This window comes from Schistocerca nitens, chromosome 7, assembly GCF_023898315.1.
Source record: "Schistocerca nitens isolate TAMUIC-IGC-003100 chromosome 7, iqSchNite1.1, whole genome shotgun sequence".
NCBI classification, from domain to species: domain Eukaryota; kingdom Metazoa; phylum Arthropoda; class Insecta; order Orthoptera; family Acrididae; genus Schistocerca; species Schistocerca nitens.
The window spans coordinates 333,510,092-333,530,451 of record NC_064620.1 but is presented as its reverse complement, the minus strand read 5'-3'; the positions used below and the strand labels follow the sequence as shown (position 1 = coordinate 333,530,451).

General features: G+C 40.0%; 1 protein-coding gene across 1 annotated transcript in view; it reads right to left on the bottom strand.

Moving 5' to 3' along the window:
* The window catches only part of LOC126195418 (L-2-hydroxyglutarate dehydrogenase, mitochondrial), a 91,304-nt gene that overhangs the window by 8,703 nt on the left and 62,241 nt on the right, over positions 1-20,360 (bottom strand). Inside the window, exons 5-6 of the mRNA XM_049934025.1 lie at positions 10,846-10,955; positions 10,232-10,411 (exon numbers count right to left, since the gene is read on the bottom strand). Coding sequence (XP_049789982.1) covers positions 10,232-10,411; positions 10,846-10,955 — 290 coding nt within the window. The remainder of the gene's footprint in view (positions 1-10,231; positions 10,412-10,845; positions 10,956-20,360) is intronic.

Here is a 20,360-nt window from a genome sequence, read left to right as displayed (position 1 = left end):
AAGCACTTCCCACAGAGCAGCATCTATATGGGCTGTGGTGGAGAATGACCCCATAGCAGGCTGATGTGTGCTATTAACAGAAATAAGAAGGCAAAATTCTTCTGACACAAGGAGGATTTCAAGAATTCAACCCCTGCCACACCCTCACAGCACATTATGTGCATTAAAATCTCCTACAACCAAGAATGGTTGTGAAATCAGGTCATAAAGAGCCTCTGTATTTGAAACTTCATTAGATGGCAGATAAACATTACACAGTATAACTTCAAATGAAATGTGCAGTGTGATAGCAACTGCCTGAATAGCTTTTCCAAGAAGAACAGAAGCGGAGTGGTAAGTGTCATTCACAAAGACAGACAGCCCACCTTTAGTCCTGTCCTGACTGAGGTCATCTGTTCGATGGAGGCTGATCACTCAAGCACAGGGAGATCAGTATGTTTAAAATGTGTTTTCCTGTACACACACACACACACACACACACACACACACACACACACACAGGGATCTCCCCCATGCCAACAGCTTTCTTTGGTTCCTCCACTTGTTCTGAGCCCGTTCATTTTCCACTGGAGCACAGGAGCCATCCATAAAGCAAAATGTAATAATTCTAGCATTACTTTTCCTCAATAGCAGTTGTCAATATCATTATTATTTTTTTGAATTTTGGACAGGTCAATATTATCTCAGCTGCTTTTCTGAAAACTTCCATATAATTTTACACACAATATGTTATACTTTAAGCTAAAATTTTGAAAAGGAATTACTTTATTTTCGATGTTACAATCGATAAGTACTAGCTCTCAATGCACAGTTAAAATTATTTTTTTTTACAAACATTTGAAATTATGAATTATTTGGCACACTTAAAATTTCTATTACTATTTACACAATTTAGTACTGTTTACTACATTTATTTCTGGATTCATTTATGAAATAGTAAATGAACTTAACAGAAATTCATTTTTCAAAAAAATTGTAATGCATTTTGTGTTGCTTCTGTAACAAGTGACGTTAAATAAAATATAGCGTTTCAGTCTTCGATCGCTATTCTTTATTTTCAATTACCGGTTTCGGGCTAGCTGCTCATCTTCAGGTCATATATTGCAGTTACAGAGTAACTTGTCGGTACAGAACACTCGGTTCGCTGTCATAAGTAAAGTAAATTTGTAGTGGACTGACAAGGCAGCCAGTCCACAGTGACGAGTAACCGAAAGGCACGCGTACACACACGCCGACTGGCGTTAAGTCTGAAACAGGATACGTGATGAAAGCTATAAAGAAAATAACGGAGCTTCTCGTATACTTAACTTTAATTCATTGTGGTACATTTCTCTTGATAATACAAGTGAGACTCTCTCCAGATTTGGTTAATGGCGCCTTGCTAGGTCGTAGCCATGGACTTAGCTGAAGGCTATTCTAACTGTCTCTCGGCAAATGAGAGAAGGCTTCGTACGTGTAGTCGCTAGCAATGTCGTCCATACAACTGGGGCGAGTGCTCGTACGTCTCTCTAGACCTGCCGTGTGGTGGCGCTCGGTCTGCGATCACACAGTGGCGACACGCGGGTCCGACATGTACTAATGGACCGCGGCCGATTTAAAGCTACCACCTAGCAAGTGTGGTGTCTAGCGGTGACACCACAAAATTGATGGGCTTACTTGTAACTGGGAGAACAAGAACTCTTCAGAAAATCTGCACACTTTATTGCCTGTTAGCTAATAACTTGCTGTTTTGTGTGACATAAAATTAAACATAGGATACAGAAAAACCAGTAAAGACAGGAGACAAGCAAGACAGTACACATTTCTTCAATCCTCAAGTCCAAGCAAATTTTTCTCCCTAATCTTGCTACAGGTTTACATGGCGTGCTTTCCTTTCTGTGAAAGTTCGTCAAATGTTTTGCTACATGAAAAAACGAAATGTCGTCGTCTAATACTGATAAAGCTGTTAATACAAATAGTACCCAAGACTGGTGTGGTTACTCGATCTGATTAGGTCTATTTTGTCACTGTGTGCTAGATAAAACAAAATAGGCCTTTCTAATATTACAACAATTGTACCACACACCACATGAGCGAGTCTGTTTTGGCAATAATGATCATTTTTATAGTACGACAATATAATTCACGAAGTGCCAATACGAAATACCTATTTGGCCTACTACAATGAAAAAGCTTTATGTTAGGAAATAGTTTCACATTCATTCATACGCTCCAGTTTCTCATGCATGAGACCGAAAAGTAGTAGAACGAAATTTTTGTATAAATTTGGAATCGTCATATTCTGCCATAATTTGTGTGACGTCCCAGATTCTTCTCCTTCTTCGTTCTAACAAACAATCATGTCATCACTAATTCTGTAACTATTCCTACTACTGTCAAAACTCATTCTCCAGTTACCGAGCGAGGTGGCGCAGTGGTTAGACACTGGACTCGCCTTCGGGAGGACGACGGTTCAATCCCGCGTCCGGCCATCCCGATTTAGGTTTTCCGTGATTTCCCTAAATCGCTCTAGGCAAATGCCGGGATGGTTCCTTTCAAAGGGCACGGCCAACTTCCTTCCCTAATCCGATGAGACCGATGACCTCGCTGTCTGGTCTCCTTCCCCAAACAAACCAACCAACCATCATTCTCCAGTTAACTTTACTAACCCTGCCACAACCACCGGTTTAGTTATCCAGCAATTACTCTCCGGTTAGACCTTATTACGTGTTCGTACAATGCGTTTTCCGCGCTACTCCCAGAATGGAACTCAAGCGGCTGCCAGCCGGGGACTACAACTGGCCCTGTCTCATGTAGCGATCTGGCCAAAACTTTTTTTGTCAGAATTTCACTTTCTTGGATACACTGTGAAGATAATACATAATCTGTCTTGCCTGTTATTCCTGTTAGTTGTTTATTTCCACCCTAGTAGTCTGAATCTATGGATTTCGCTGGTAATTATAACAACGGTAAACATTTGCAACGCTAAACAAGCAGCAGTTGGCATTCACCAGTTCGGCTGTGTTCCGCTCAGCTCCTATAGGCCCGTACCGTTTTGTCTACAGGAACGTTCATTTCTAGATGCGCAGAGACACCACGTATACTATGCAAGCATTCAAAAATCAGCTTCTAATTCATTCAAAAATCAACTTAGACTGTTTTCAAAAACCAGCAGAAGTGCGTTTCAAAATCATATGAATAATCGATAGACCAACGTGTGCTGGATGCTAGGTGCTTTGTGAAACAAGGGTTTTTTTTCTCAAGAATATGAATTTGCCCCCTCCCCCCAAAATTGCCGCCCAGTTAAGATACCTCGGTTTGCCATCCCCACCCCCACTAGATCTGGGCCTGCTGCGCTCGTGTGAATCTGGCATCTTGGGCACACCAGTAAAATTTTTCCGGGTACCATGTGGCTGATTGCTGCTACTGCTGCTTACACAGCCAACAGCCACACTTATTTAGCCAGAAGCGGGAGAAGGTATTACTCATATGCGACTCAACTGGGCGCGTGCATGAGCCCGTTCGTAACTGCTTAAATGAATCTAATGTAAACAGTTGTGACGTCACGCTCAACGGAGGCAATTTGTTGTTATGAAGCATTGCATAGTCTTCCTAAAGCCTTTGGCACATTTTGCTGTTGGCAGATGCTTGTATGTGCACTGTGTTATTTTATATGATGCATTTCTTTGCAATTTAAGTTTTATTTCCGTTTTTTCTCTCGTTCATGTTTTAATGCTGCAGTATTACTCTGCAGTAGTGGGATACAGTAATATCCTTTGTTAGAGGATTGGTTCTTAGCAGTCAAAATTACAAAAATTTAACTGAAAACTGAAACAATGAAAAATTCCCGGAATATTAAAAAATTCCCAGGTTTTTCCCGGTTTTCTCCCGGATGAAAAAATTCCTGGGTTTTTCCCGGATCTCCCGGTTGTCCCGGGTCGTATACACCCTGTCTATTATTTATTACATATGATTGAACTTACTGATATATGATTATGAACTTTATTCATTTTGTTGTGACAAAACATTTCTGCTAGTGTGTACCCAGTGTGGTTTGGTTCATGGCTCAGTCCTCACATCGTAAGCATAGGCCTTAATATTTTTAATTACTTTCTCCCTTCATGAGTCAACATATCCATAAATATTCTGGTCTATGTGGCTGATTGATTTTGTGCTATACTCCTACTTTTGATTTAGTTTATTCTTCTGGTATGTAGCCATCATTGTGAGTTTTTTGAATTGGCTCACTCACCCTACACTTACACTCTAAATATTTTTTTCTTCTCTTTTGATGATTTTGAAGGTGTGACTTTATAGATGTAAACTTGCAATTTGTAATTCTAGTAATTTACACTGCCTCTGCACTTGTTTCTATAGTTTAGTGTTGTAATATTGTAGTTTTGGCTTTGTATCAACTGTCCTGAGACAGAATGTTCCACAGATCCGAAAATGTGAATGCCATGTCCTCATATATATGTATAGATTATGACTTGTATAGTAGATATTTTTCTTAGATTTTCTGTGATATGTTATGTATCAGATACTTCTATACAACTGTATTCTATTTTCTGGCATGATTTTGTTCACTGTTTGGCAAACTTTATAGTAGGTCACAAAATATTGTAAATAACATTGTTTCCATATTACGTGAGGGGGATATTGTAACAGGACGTCCCCCTCTATCATTACTGTTCCTCAACAGTAGTTGATGCCAATATTATTTTTCGAATTTTGATCAGGTCAATATTATCTCAGCTGCTTTTCTCAAAACTTTCATATAATTTTATACACATGTTATACTTCAAGCTAAAATTTATGAAACGGAATTACTTTATTTTTAATGTTACAGTTGATAAGTACTAGCTCTCAATGAACAGTTAAATTTTCTTTTTTTTTTTTTTTAATTTGAAATTACGAATTATTTGGCACACTTAGAATTTCTATTACTAATTATGCAATCTAGTACTGTTTATTACATTTATTTCTGGATTCATTTATGAAATAATAATCGAAATTAATAGATATTCATTTGTTGAGAAAAATTGTAAGCCCTTTGGATTATGGTTATTACAGCAGAGTGAAGTAGTAGTAAACAAGTCTCTGATGTGATCAGATGTATTTTTGAATTTTGGGTGAACAATGTAATTTCAGTTTTGTTAATGTGAAATTCAAAAGGCTGTACGATATACTAAAATGTGACAAAATATATTAACATAACAACAAAAATTCTGCAAAAACTATCTTCAGATTTATTTAGATAAATTCAACCATGAGGACCTAAAATGTGGGAATTTCAGCTTCATCAATCAGACACCTAGACAAGAAGAACTGGAGCCAACTCTACACAAAAAGCTATATAAACTAGAAAGTTTATTGTAATCTTCACTCCTCTCAAATATTTCATAAAATACTTTGCTTATTGTGAACAATAACTGGAATTAAGAAAGGAAGGGGGAGATTACATATATCAACAGCCATTATATTGATATTGTTTTATTAGGCAACCAGTTTCAATGTTCCACTCACATCATCTTCAGGCCTGCTGCATGAATGACACCAGGTACCATTTGTATATGTTTTACACATGGCACCAATATCTTGGTTTCTTAGATATCTGAACTTCATGAGTATGTGTGCTCTTCACACATGTGACAGGAGTGAGTAGGAGTTGCTGCCACGTGTGTAAAGAGCACACATGCTCAAGTAGTTCAGATATCTATGGAACTAGATACAAATGCTGGTGCGTTATCTTGTACATGCACGAGTGGTGCTTGGTGTCATTCATGTGACAGGCCTGAAGGTGATGTGATTGAAAAATCAAAATTAGTTGCCTAATAAAACAATATATTAATATAATGGCTGTTGGTATATTATAATTAGCTTTCATTGACCAGCCACTGTCTCACACTCATGAAACCAAGAACAAAATTGCATTTATTTATAAGGCAGGTTTAGATCTTCCCCTTTCTCTTCTGTGTGTAGAAGAAGCCATTTCACAAATGGTACAATGGAGAGGCCCAGTGAGATCATTTAAGCAATTCTCAAAGTGAACAGTCATATTGTCATCTGGGTGTTTTTCTGTCTTACAGTCATCTTGCTTTGATTGAGCCTTCCTGACAGTATGCTTCATCTTAGTCTTCTCCTTCAGAGTTAGTAACACCTTTAGGCCAAGGCAAACTGTTCTTCTGCAGTTGCCTTCCAATGTGATGTCTACCTTCAGAGTTAGTAACACCTTTAGGCCAAGGCAAACTGTTCTTCTGCAGTTGCCTTCCAATGTGATGTCTATGGCATGGGCTGAAGTGTTGCTTATGACTGGAATTTGTGATGAGATGGCAACAGTTTCTTTCAAATTTCTTTCTCCAAGGTGCATTTGCAAGACCAGTTTTTTCTATCAGAAACCATTGTGACGTCTATGTGGAAACACTTTTTCAGGTTTATTTGTGAGAGGTGCAGGAAACAAAACTGTAGAGGCTGGTTGTTGAAGATATTTGTACACTTTCTTCATTCCAGCATACAGTATGTGCTTAGTCACCTCCAATTCCTCGATTTTCTTTTATTCCTTAAACATTGTACACTCTCTGCTCCAAGCTGTATGTGAACCTGAACAATTGACATATGACACAAGAGTTCAGAGGAGGTACAAATAGCTCCTTCAACAATGTCAGCCATAGCACTCTTACCACACATAGCTTGATTTTTATACCCCACAGCGGTTTGCCTGAATTTATGGTATGTGAAACACCTCATGGGGTTGGAGAAGTATGGTCTGACTTTTAGTCTTATGAAGGCTGCTTTAATGTAATCTGGCAAAATCAGCCAACTGGACAGCAATGTAAAAAATTCTGATTTTGACAGTGTTCCACTCTGATGATGCATTACTTTTCACACTTCAATGACCCCTTTGTTATCTGTCCACTCCTCCTTAAGCTCTGTAGTGTCCATATGCAAGCTGTCACTGCATGTTACTACTGCCTGACTGTAGCAAAGGGTGCCGTTCAGTGCAACCTCAATAGGACACTTACTTGAAAGTTTTGACTTGAGGAAGCAAGTGGCTTGCTGTGATATAGCTGTTTTGACCAGTAATGTTCCATTATACAACCACTTAGTACCTTCAAGGGTTCCAGCCAATCAACCGAAAGTAGTTACAGAAAAAGCACTTCACCCAGACAGAGCCTTGTGTATCTGGGTAAGCCTTTACAAAAGATGTGCAGCAGGATCCACAGAGGGTGCCCACTAGCAACTGTTCCACACCACTGGCAAATAGCACTCCCGTAAGATTGGGAAATTTTTTTTATAGAGGTTTGTAATGTCCTCCTGATCCCCCTTGCCTGTGATACGCAACATTCCACGACCACACCGCACAGTGGTCACTGAAAAATGCCCAGAGCTTACAACAACAGCAGAATGGCGGCACCTACCACTTATAACTTCATTAGGAAATCCATACCCAGTAAACGATTGCTGAGCTCCCTGAGGTGCTTGACATTTAGAACAACACAGGGGAGCATGTGTGGCTTTACCAGAATATTGAGGATAAGATGAGCATTGACACCCCCCCCCCCCCCCCTCCAATCCAAAATCCTGAAAGGTGGAAGTAAAAAAATTTGAACACAATATTATGGAAAGATAAGAGGAAGTAAATGGAGATGGGATGGGAAATATGATACTGTAAGAAGAATTAGACAGGGCTCTGAAAGAATTAAGTCAAAAGGAGGCCTCTGGAATAGATGACATTCCGCCAGAGTTGTTGAGATCCTTGAGAGGTCCATCCATGATAATAAAATTCCACTTGGTATACAAGATATACCAAATGAGCAAAATACTTCAAGAAGAATGTAACAGTTCCAAGAAAGGCAGGTGCTGACCGGTGGGAATATTACCAAAGTATCAGTTTAACGAGTCATGGTTAGAAAGCTTTTGACAATACTGATTTGACAAACTACAAGGAGTAAATTGTTATCTACAAACTGTAAAGCAACCAGGCTCAGAGGACATGAAAGAGAGGCAGTAGTTGAGAGAAAATGGGACAGGGTTGTGACCTATCCCAAGAATTATTCAATCTGTACCTTAAGCAAGCTGTGAAGAACATGAAGGAAAAATCTGGAAAGGGAATTAAAGCTCATGAAGAAGAAATAAAATCTTTGAAGTTTGCCAATGTTGGAGTAATTCTGTTGGAGACAGTAGTAAAGGACTTAGAAGAACTATTCAATGGAATGGACAGTTTCTTGAAACAAGATTACAAGATCAACATCAACAAAAGTTGACTGAAGGGTAATTGGATGTAGTCAAGTTAAATCAGGTGATTCTGAGGGAATTAGATTAAGAAATGAGACACTAAAAGAGGTAGATGTGTTTTTATTATTTAGGATGAAAAATAAGTGATTATGGCCAAAGCAGAGGGGATATAAAATGTAGACTGCCAATAGCAAGGAGTGTATTATTGAAAAAGAGAAATTTGTTAACATCAAATACAAATGTAAATGTTTGGAAGTCTTTTTTAAATATTTGTGAAAATTTATGATTTACAAAAGATGTGCAGCAGGATCCACAGAGGGTGCCCACTAGCAACTGTTCCACACCACTGGCACTTTTTTATAAATAACCAGTTTCAGTCAGACAACTAAACATCCTCAGGTATAACACAACTTCAATTGCATGAAATGTGTCATATCATGAGAACTCGCCGGCCAGAGTGGCCGAGCGGTTCTAGGCGCTACAGTCTGGAACCGCGCGACCGCTACGGTCGTAGGTTCGAATCCTGCCTCGGGCATGGATGTGTGTGATATCCTTAGGTTAGTTAGGTTTAAGTAGTTCTAAGTTCTAGGGGACTCATGACCTGAGAAGTTAAGTCCCATAGTGCTCAGAGCCATTTGAACCATGAGAACTCGTATATACATAAGACCCAACTGCATTAAAACCACAGCATGTTGTAAAGCATCAAACACAACTAACGTAATAGGTTGATGTGGGCGAAGCACATGGACAGGATATGAAAGAATGTGCCTTGATTGTAGCCTTTTACAAGAGTGAAACATGGGTGATAAAACAATACAGACAAAAAAAGGGACGACACTTTTGAAATGTGGTGCTACAGAAGAATGCTGAAAGTTATACTTGGATAGATCAGATAACTGACGAGAAACTACTGAATCGAATTGGTGGAGAAAATAAATTTATTTCAGAGCTCAATTAAAAGAAGGGTCCAATCGATAGGGCATATCCTGAAATGTCACAGAATTGTCAGTTTGGTAACATGCAGAACAGACTAGCATAGAGAGCTGCATCATACCAGTTTTTGGGCTGAAGACAACAACAACAACAACAACATCCATTTTATATAATCGCCTATCTACACTGATGAAACAAGAAACGTGTATGGAGAGACTACACACATTACTTCAAACATATCTATATTGTGATGAGAAACCAGTAAAAAGCGAATGCTACTGCCTAATAGAATGCAAAGTTATGGTTAAATTTTTAAGGTCAAGACACTTACAGAAATAATCAGTGTAACTACCTTACAGATGAGCAATATTATTTGCTTTAATGACATTCTGTGATTTACTTTTAGTTGTAGCCCTCCTATCAATACCCACAGTTCAGAAGAGGAGATGGTATGACAGCTGGATTTGCAGCAATTCTTAGATTCCATACATTCCAGTACAACCTATCCATTTGCATACTCACAGTGATATCCTTGACCAATCATAACACAAGCAGATGGTAGTCCGAATCACCTGGTTGGTGAATAAATGAATAAGTATGATGGGGGTAACTAAACAATAGGCTTAAGATTCATTGCAGAATGAAATTTTTTTCTCAGGGGGGGGACTGCAGACTGGAATGAAATTTACACAAATTAGAACAGTTTGTCACAGAGAACTAAAATCTGGATTGCATTTCTATTTAAGTGGAAGTTTGGGTTTGAATACTGATGCCATACACAATTTTAAACTGTATAGAGTTTTGTTTTAGTTTCATTTAGACAACTAGCAAGAAATGGACATGAAGTGATATCAGATTACTAACACTGCACACCAGTGCTCAAAGCTCTGTTTTAAAATACATAAATCTCACTGTACAGTGACTGTATTGAGCTCTTTGTCTTCTCCTGCTTCTTCTTTTTTACTTTTATGATAATAGGCAATTCAGGACGATTCATTTTATTTTAAAAGTTGAAAATTACTCAAGATTTTAACAAAATTCCAAAATTGTTTTCTAAGAATATATTTTAATAGGACATACATACCTTTCAACATCAGAAAGTTTAATTTCTGGTATGTACTTCTGCAGCTCTTTCACTTGGAGGAAAGGGAATGCTGACTTTAGTATCTCTTTGCTACCAAACCCAAGATATTTAAATGCCAGTTTTCGAAATCCGGGATATGCTAAAACCTCTTTTAACTCCTTCCAGTCAAAATCTTTCCACCTTGAAAAATAAATATGAATCATTTAAATGTTTAATGTAATTGTAACAATACTTTCCTTAATTCTCTCTCTCTCTCTCTCTCTCTCACACACACACACACACACACACACACACACACACACACACGCACACACACACACACACACACACACACACCAATTACAGCAGCAATGAAATACATCATTGACACTAGTCTTAAAAGTGCCAAGAACAATGTTGCACAAATGAAACAGCACTGATGAAGGTCTAACATTACCTGTGGGATGCATAACTCACCTTGAATCAATGCAATTTCTCTCCCTGATATTAAATTTACCATATGCAACATCTCAGAATTAATCTAATGATCTTACGCCACTGAGGACACAAGCAAGTATAATATTTAATTATATCAAACACAGAATACTATTGCTATGCTCTGACATATTGTGTACCTGTAGCCTTCTCGTTTAAATGCAAGGATAGCATTTGGTCCAAGCCATACACTGCCATCCATTCGGGGTGTAAAGTGGACTCCCAAAAATGGGTACCTCGAATCTGGAACCTTCAGAAAAAAGGGAAAATCAGTTAAACTGAATCACAAATAAACTATTGTGATCTACATCTACATCAATACTCCACAAGCCACAGCATGTGCATGGCAGATCCTATATGGATCCGTATGAGCCCTAATTTCTCATATCTTATCTTCATGGTCCTTACTCGCAATGTATGTTGGCTGCAGCAGAATTGTTCGGCAGTCAGCTCCAAATGCCGGTTCTCTAAATTATCTCAATAGTGTTTCTTGAAAAGAACATTGCCTTTCCTCTATGGATTCCCATCTGAGTTCCCAAAGCATCTCCGTACCACTTATGTGTTGTCTGAACCTACCAGCAACAAATCACACAGCCAGCCTCTGAATTGCTTTAATGTCTTCCTTCAATCCATCCTGGTATGGATTCCACACACTTGGGTAGTGCTCACGAACAGGTTGCACCAGTGTCCTACACGCGGTCTCCTGTACAGGTGAACCACTCTTTTCTAAAATTCTCCCAATAAACCAAAGTCAACGATTCACCTTCCCTACCACAGTTCTCATATGCTCATTCCAGTTTATATAGCTTTGCAACATTATGCCCAGATATTTAAACACTTGACTGTGTCAACCAGGTCACTAGTAATACTGTATCTGAAAGTTGCAGGTTTGTTCTACCTACTCCTGCACATTAACTTATATTTATCCACATTTAGAGGTAGCTGTCATCACAACAACTTGATATTTTGTCTAAATTGTCTTGTATCTTCCTACAGTCACTCAGCTTCGACACCTTACCATACACCATAGCACCATCAGCAAACAACTGCAGATTGCTGCCCATCCTGTTTGCCAAATCATTTATGTATATAGGGAGCAATAGCAGTCCTATCACACTTCTCTAGGGCACTCCTGATGATACACTTGACTCTGATGAACACTCGCTGTCAAGGACAACATAATGGGTTTTATTGCTTAAGAAGTCTTTGAGCCACTCACATACCTGTGAACTTATTTCGTATGTTTGTACCTTTGTTAACAGCTTGCAATGATGCACCATGTTAAATGCCTTCCAGAAATCTAGAAATATGGCATCTGCCTGTTGCCCTACACTCATAGTTCACAGTATTTCACTTGAGAAAATTGCACGTCGAGTACTGCAGAAGTGATGCTTTCTAAATCTATGCTGATTCGTGGACATAAAGTTCTCAATCTCAAGGAAGTTTATTATATTCGAACTGAGGATATTTTCAAGGATTCTGCAGGAAACCAAAATCAGGGATATTCATCCGTAATTTTGCTGGTCTATTCTTTTACCCTTCTTATGCAATGGAATCACCTGCGCTTTTTTCTAGTCGATTGGGACTTTGTGCTGGGTGAGAGATTCACAATAAATGCAGGCTAGGTTTGGGGCCAATGCCATAGAGTATTCTTTGTAAAACTGAATTGGGATTCCATCCGGACCTGGTGATCTATTAGCTTCAAATCTTTCAGTTGTTTCTCTATGCCAGGGATGCTTATTACTATGTCATCCATATGAGAATCTGTCTGATGATTGTAGGAAAGTATGTTTGTATGATTTTCCTGTGTGCATGATTTGTTGAAAGTGAAATTTGAAACTTCAGCCTTTGTTCTGTTATCTTCAATTGCCACTCCAGACTGGACAACAAGGGACTGAATGGAAGCCAGTGATTTTACATAGGACCAGAATTTTCTCAGATTCTCTGCCAGATCTTTTGCTAAGGTGTGACGCTGGTAGTAGTTGTATGCTCCACGCAAAGATCTTTTCAAAGATGCACAAATCTCTACCAACCTTTGCTTGTCATCATTTGTGCATTCTCTTTTGAACCGAGGGTGCAACAGCCTCTGCTTCCTCAGCATCTTTCAAATTTCATTATTAAACCATGGTGAGTCTTATTCATCCATTACCTGCTTTCTAGGCACGTAACTCCCTAGACAATGATTTAAAATTTGCTTAAACTTAGCCCATAATTCTTCTATATCCATCTTACTGGAACTAAGTGATTTCAATTCACTATCTAGCAGAAACGAAACACTCTCCTAGCCCACTTGACTAATTTATTAACTTTTGTAATGATAGTTGCTATGATCATATCATGACTGCTAATCCTTGTTTCTATATTGACATTGTCGATAAGGTCTGGAATATCTAAGATATTTCCATTGCACGTGGGCAGCCAAGCTAGCTGCTCAAGACAGTTTCCAGAAAAGTGTTCAAAAGTATTTTGTATGACTGTCTGTCTGCACCCCCTGCAATGAATCCACAGACATCTCAGTCTATACTCGGTAGGTTAAAGTTGCCTCCAACAAGTATTGCATGATCTGGGTATTTACGCACTACTGACCATAGACCTCCTTTCAATGATTCTAGAACTGTCCCAGTGGAGTCAGGTGGCCAGTAAAATCACCCAACAATTAACTTGGTTTCATTTACACCTGTTATATGCAACCAGATAACTTCACTGCCACACTCAACTTCAACCTCAATAGAAAGAACATTTTTGTCAACTGCAACGAACACCCCCTCCTGGTGTCTTTGCAATATACATTCCACGCCTCGCTAAGTATCTCAGAGCTTTCCGCTTCGGATTTCAGCCGGCTCTTGGTCCCACGAATAATTTGAGTGCGAGAACTTTCCTGGAGGGCAGTAAATTTGGGAACTTTATTACAGATACTTCGACAGTTTACTGACACAGTTTTGACAGTTGAAGTGTCTTTACTCTGAATGCAGTCTGGTCTGACTTCCCCTGCTGCGTATCAACTGGTGAGTGTTCATCAGAGCAGCCTGAAAAACCCTCACATGCACTCCACAAGTACTCTGAGTAGTTGCTTCCTTTGTGTAGTGCATTCCTGACCTATCAAGGTGAATCCTATAAATCCCCACACCATAACAGAGGTCTAGAAATCCACTGCCAATACCAGCACAGAGTCAACGAAGCCTTTGGTTGAGACCCTCCACTCGGTTCCAATCAAAGGATCCCAACCAATTCTGAGAACGCTGCTGCAAATTGCAAGCTCTGCTTGCACCCCGCACACAAAGCCACCTCTGCCAGCAGCCTGTGTGAATTGAGGATGGCCTCAGAACCCATGTGACGGGTATCGTTGATGCCGACGTGAGTCACAAGTTGCAGACGGCTGCACCCTGCACGCTCGATAACTGCAGGCAAGGCCACCTCCACATCTTGGATAAGGCCCCCCGGCAGACATACTGCGTGCACATTGGCTTTCTTTCCAGCAGCCCTAAATGCTATCTGCCTAAGGCACTCCATAACACGCCTAACGTTGGAGCTCTCGATAACCAATAACACCCCCCCCCCCCCTCACTGCCCCAATGTGCCTGCTCAGGCCCTGCTGAAGGAGCAGCCACCTGTCCACTCACAGGGTGAATCGGCAAGGCCAGGTGCCTAGTATCCACATTGATCTTCTGCCTCAATCAACGCGAACGCCTTACCATTGGCACTCACCCTGCTGTGAGAGAGGATCCACTGTATCGGGTACACTAGGAGGTGCCTCAGAAGCAGAGCCCTTGGGCAGAACAAGCAACACCTGAATGTTCCATATGATGAGCTAGATTCTCCACCACCGCTAGAGCCCAAGGCAGCAACCTGAAAGTGACTGACCATAGACAAAAGCGCATTCAGCTGTTCGCAAACTGCGGCCAGTTCCTCCTGTATCTGCACTCAGCATGCACACATCTTAACCATCCTAACAAGACTAACTGAAGGAGTATACTACAAAAGCAGACAGCCTCCTAGATATGCAACTTGCTACCCTTCTGATGTGTCACCAAAGCACACTGATGTGTTAATGAGCTATGTAGCTGGCTGTCCAGTGCGCAACTATTGCACTACAGACTGAATCAATTCACCCTTACAAAAACATGAGATTGAATCTCTTGGCAGAAAAAGAAACAAAAATTTTAATAAATATACTACAAGAAAAATACAGAAAAAGATAAACACTTAACTTGCCACTCTGTAGATGTATATGACCTGTACATCACTATTTTGGAAATTATAATACCGGAAATAATATATTCATAAAGTAATACTAAATATAAATATTATTCATGAAGAAAGAAAACTCAAGTTTCTTTAAAGAGAAGGGAGCAATGGACAAAGACAGAGTTTGAAGTTGTCTAAATTTGAAGACCTTATTTCAATAGTGGTACACTAATTTTGTTCATTTCAAGACACTGAGGATAAAACGTAACTGACTGATGATATTGCAACAAGGTATGAACTGCAATATTTCAGGTATCTCAGTCAAAGAACTGCCATCAGTCAATTATGTTTAGGCCTCAGTATCTCAAAAATGAATACAGCTGAAGGTATACCACTACAGAAGTAAGGTTTTGATTTCTTATTATGGAATACATTTTACAAACATGAGACAAAATTATAAAGTAAAAACAGGAAAATTCCACAATATACTATGGTCATACTATGAAGTCATTAGATGCTTACAAAACAACTCTAGATCTGTGGCATTTGGAACTAGTGATCATTTCTTTAGGCACAGAGTAAATCTTGATACAAAAAGGAACTCTAGATTTCATGTCTTGTTTCTCTCTAATTCTGGTAGGGTTTGGTAGTTGGACTTATTAACAGCAGGATTTGTACACTGATAGTTTACATCCCCTTGAAGTGAAACACTAACTCCCATTTATTATAGTCTTGATATAAATGTTGTCGTATTCTTAAGAGACTGTTTCACTACATGAGCACAGATCCATACTCAAAATGGTCCCATGATAGACTAATCACATGGTTGTCATATTTCTGGTGCCTTGGAATTACTGACTCTTCTCTAAGGCAAAAGCAAAATGTACCTCCTGTCGTGCAACATTGTCCTCAGCTGAAATGTGTCAACCTAGCTGTTCATTAGAGCCATGATTGTCCTTTAGTCAGGCACTGAGTTTAAATTTATCTAGATTCACCTCACATTATTGGATTCAGCTTCTTACAGATCCTGATAAGTTAGGCCCTACACTCACCCTCACCAGCATCATTATATTATAAGATTATTTAAGACTTTTAAAGTTTCAAAAATATTAAAACCCCTCACTGATAGGGAAAAAAGGACAAGCAGAATATAAAATGTAAACGAAGCATAATTTATCATCTGTGACTTAGTACTTCTTTCACATCTTTCAATGATTTGTTGACATGAAAATTCCGAGTTGCACTGTAGTGGATTATTTCTGCTACCTTTTGTGGATATGTGAAAGCCGCGATTTCTTCTAATCACTGGGCACGGCCTTTTATTCATGGAATCTATAGTATATTTTGGTTATAAAAGGGCATAACACTGCAGTAATTATTGTATAAAAGTTGAATGGGATTCTGTCAGATTCAGGGACCTTGTTCAGTTTTAGTTATTTCAGCTGTTTTGCAACAACACTGACTCTAATAGCTATATCACTTGTGTCTGCAGTTGTGTGACACACAAACTAGAGAAGTACTCACACACACTTGTAAAAATGATCTTCAGCTTTTTCTGTCATAGCTCTGCTATCCTCAGTTACAATTCCTGTACCATCCATATTGTGAAGTAACGGGCAAATTGTGGCATCCTGAAAATATTCTAAGTTCGGAATTGACATGGTCGCACGGGACACTCAGCAGGTGGGCCACTCGGCAGGCCGACCACGTGGTGCCGGACGTTGGCCGAAGTAAGAGGAGTCCAGCCCGATCGCACTGGAGGTCAAAGTGGCCGATTACTATTGATTGCGTCAGGCCATAAGTACTCCACAGTGACACGAGAAAATGGTAGCAGCATGCTTATAAATATATTTATTCATCTATGTCTTTTTTTATATCTGATATATACTATTCATGAAGAAATTGGTTAAATATTTACTGTGTTTTAGAAAGCTCAGAGACATTAGGCTACTGGCCTACCTTTTGTTGCTATTCCTTTGATATATGTGTGTTTTAATTTGTTTATGTATTTAATAATGTGTGTTAGAGCGTGTTTATGGTCCATCCGTAGGAATATTTACTTAATTTCAAGCTATTTAAACGTAAATCCAGTATTTCACATGTGTTTCAATATGTTTGTGAGTGTATGTTGGCTTGTAGACGTGGAGGGAGTGCTCTAGCCAATCACAGTGCTCGTTACTAAGAGAGACATATGGAGGTTGGGGAGAAGCATCATTTCCGGAGAGGACACGGGTAGTTCTGAACAGGGCGGAGCGAGGGAGAGTCACACAGGCCACGGGGAGTGCTGGACGTGAAGGCGCGCAGACGCACAGTTGCTGGAAAGACTTGAGTAGTTTGCGTGTGATCGTGATAAGTAGAAATACTTTGCAGTTCCGACTTGTGTACTTGTGAAATTTCCGTGGCTTCTGCAGTGAAGACATAGGAAGCGTTTGGAAGTGAATATCTCACGAGCTATGTTGTTGTTCATATCTAATTATGCGAAGTAGGAATCTACTGTTTCCCTGTTATTCAACTTATATTTTATTTAACTGCTGGACCATCGACACCAATAAGTGTTTGGAAAAATATACTGCATTCTCAAAAGTACTTCTACTATCGTACTCATAATTTAAAGTCATTAAGATAGTACCTGCAGATTTTATTTAATTGCAATCTTTCATTTATAAATTTCTATATTACATCCAAAACTTTGTTGTGAATGCTTCAACAGTTAACCAAGAGGATTTTAATACTCTCAAATGTGAAGGAGAATTTCTTTGGACCCCGCACTGATACTTCCAGCTATCCTACAGCTATCAATATCTGGGATGGAAGCAGAGTCACTTGATATAAAAAATCTTGTGTGCACATCACACACAGTCATCTATCTGGGTAGCAGACTGTGATGTGTAGTGCACATCTGACCCATTTAGGGGGTACCCTACAGTTCTCAAATCCATGGCTTAAGTCCAGGAAGTCACAGTCCAGCTTGTCACCGAACCTCCATAGTTTCTGGTTCAAGCCTTCCCCTCGACAGATTGTAAGCTTTGTTGAAACTCCATGAGCAAGACTGGTATTTTCAACCTTCTCTGTCAGTCACTGGAAAATCAAAGAATGACCTTACAGCCTAGATGACAGGCATCATTGGTCTCAATGTGTGCAACAATGTGCAGTTCATTATACCCTGTTCCTCGATGGCTGCAAGAATTGTATCTTCAACATGCTAAATGAGCCTCCCAGTCTTACACATTGGTTGCACATGGTGTTCTTTTCCATCCTTTGCTGCCACTTCACTTAGGGATAAGTATTCAACATTCATTTGAACTACTAATGATTAACGGACCCCTTCCCTTTTGTGTCTGCCCCCTTGACACACAATCAGCACATCTGCCAACAGGTGAAGTGGTTTTTATTGACTCAGTATCAGTTTCAGTGGAAGACAGCACCTTAATCTTGTGTTGGTTGTAGCATCCTTAACTCTCCCTGGTCCCTTTCTTCCCTGTACAGGAAGCCCCCTATCACTGACACACCACTCACAGTCAAGTAATGACAGATCCCATATTTCCTGCAGAAGACACACGGTCCACATGAGAGGATAGTGCCTGAGGTACATTTGGTATCTCCGATACATGACTCTCACTAGCCCTCTCAACAAACCCTTTCACAGCAGCTCCCAGTTGCTTGACAGCAGTGAGAGCAACTTCCAGCTGCTTATGAACAGCAACTGATTCGTTCCATGGCGGAGAACAGCAAACACAGTGAAACTGCATTGTGTTTGGTGCAATACATTACAGAACAGTAAATTAAAGTCCGTGTCATGTAGGAAGGCAGCCCACCATTAGCCGCTGGCAGCCAATAGTATTCACTCTCTTTCCTTAGCGGCTAACAGTGAGTTACAGCTAGACAGCGAAAATCCCGCTCCTGCCTCAACTCTGTTGCCATACTTCACAACAACAGAATTATTCATTCAACTGTCAGTGTTTCTCATGTAGCAGTATAGCTGTGAATGTGTACCTGCAAATGATTTAGTACGATTAAAAAAAAGTCAGGTGATGGCAATGCACATGAAGTGCTTCACAAGCAGGCAAGGGGGATTATTTACCGCATTTATAACTTTCTCATGCGTGAATTTGAAAGTAAGTCTACCAATGTCTGAAAACACAAGAACAGACTGCAGAAGCATGTGGTGTCAGCAAGAGCTGTACAAACCATAGAAGAAATTGGTTTCATGTTACCTGGAAACAATCAAAATTGCAAGAAATCTGCAACACAAATGGACGGTTTTAAGAATGATGTTTTATAGTGCTCCATGTGAATGGTGAATGCCTGACATCACAAAAACTTGTTACGGTTATGCACGAGAAAACTGGCTTCATAGGTAAGTGCTCTGTAAATGTAAAAAATTTAGAAGACATTGGTTCCAAATATGTTAGGAAGAGAGTTTTCATTTCAAAGAAGTGACACAAGTGCACCACGAGCATCATCCCATATAAAGATACACAAGGAGATAGTTTAGCAGTGTACTACCTTGATGAAACATGGGTCAATCGGGATCATTCTAGGAAGATCTGTTGGAAAATGAGTGATGATACTGATGGTTTTAAAGTTCTCATAGGAATAGTTTCTCAGATAATTATTCTCTATGCTGGCTCTTCTGGTTTTGTTCCTGAATGTAAACTTGTATTTAGGTGTAAGAAAAACAGGAGTGACTACCATTCGGAAATCAACATTGTCAGTTTCATGACGTGGTTCAAAATTCTTGTCATACCTTGCTTTGAAGTGGGTCATTGACAGTTGTAATTCAACTGCTACAGAGAAACACCAAGTACAAACACCAGAATGTGGATTTTTTCCTTGGCTTAAAAATACACTCCTGGAAATTGAAATAAGAACACCGTGAATTCATTGTCCCAGGAAGGGGAAACTTTATTGACACATTCCTGGGGTCAGATACATCACATGATCACACTGACAGAACCACAGGCACATAGACACAGGCAACAGAGCATGCACAATGTCGGCACTAGTACAGTGTATATCCACCTTTCGCAGCAATGCAGGCTGCTATTCTCCCATGGAGACGATCGTAGAGATGCTGGATGTAGTCCTGTGGAACGGCTTGCCATGCCATTTCCACCTGGCGCCTCAGTTGGACCAGCGTTCGTGCTGGACGTGCAGACCGCGTGAGACGACGCTTCATCCAGTCCCAAACATGCTCAATGGGGGACAGATCCGGAGATCTTGCTGGCCAGGGTAGTTGACTTACACCTTCTAGAGCACGTTGGGTGGCACGGGATACATGCGGACGTGCATTGTCCCGTTGGAACAGCAAGTTCCCTTGCCGGTCTAGGAATGGTAGAACGATGGGTTCGATGACGGTTTGGATGTACCGTGCACTATTCAGTGTCCCCTCGACGATCACCAGTGGTGTACGGCCAGTGTAGGAGATCGCTCCCCACACCATGATGCCGGGTGTTGGCCCTGTGTGCCT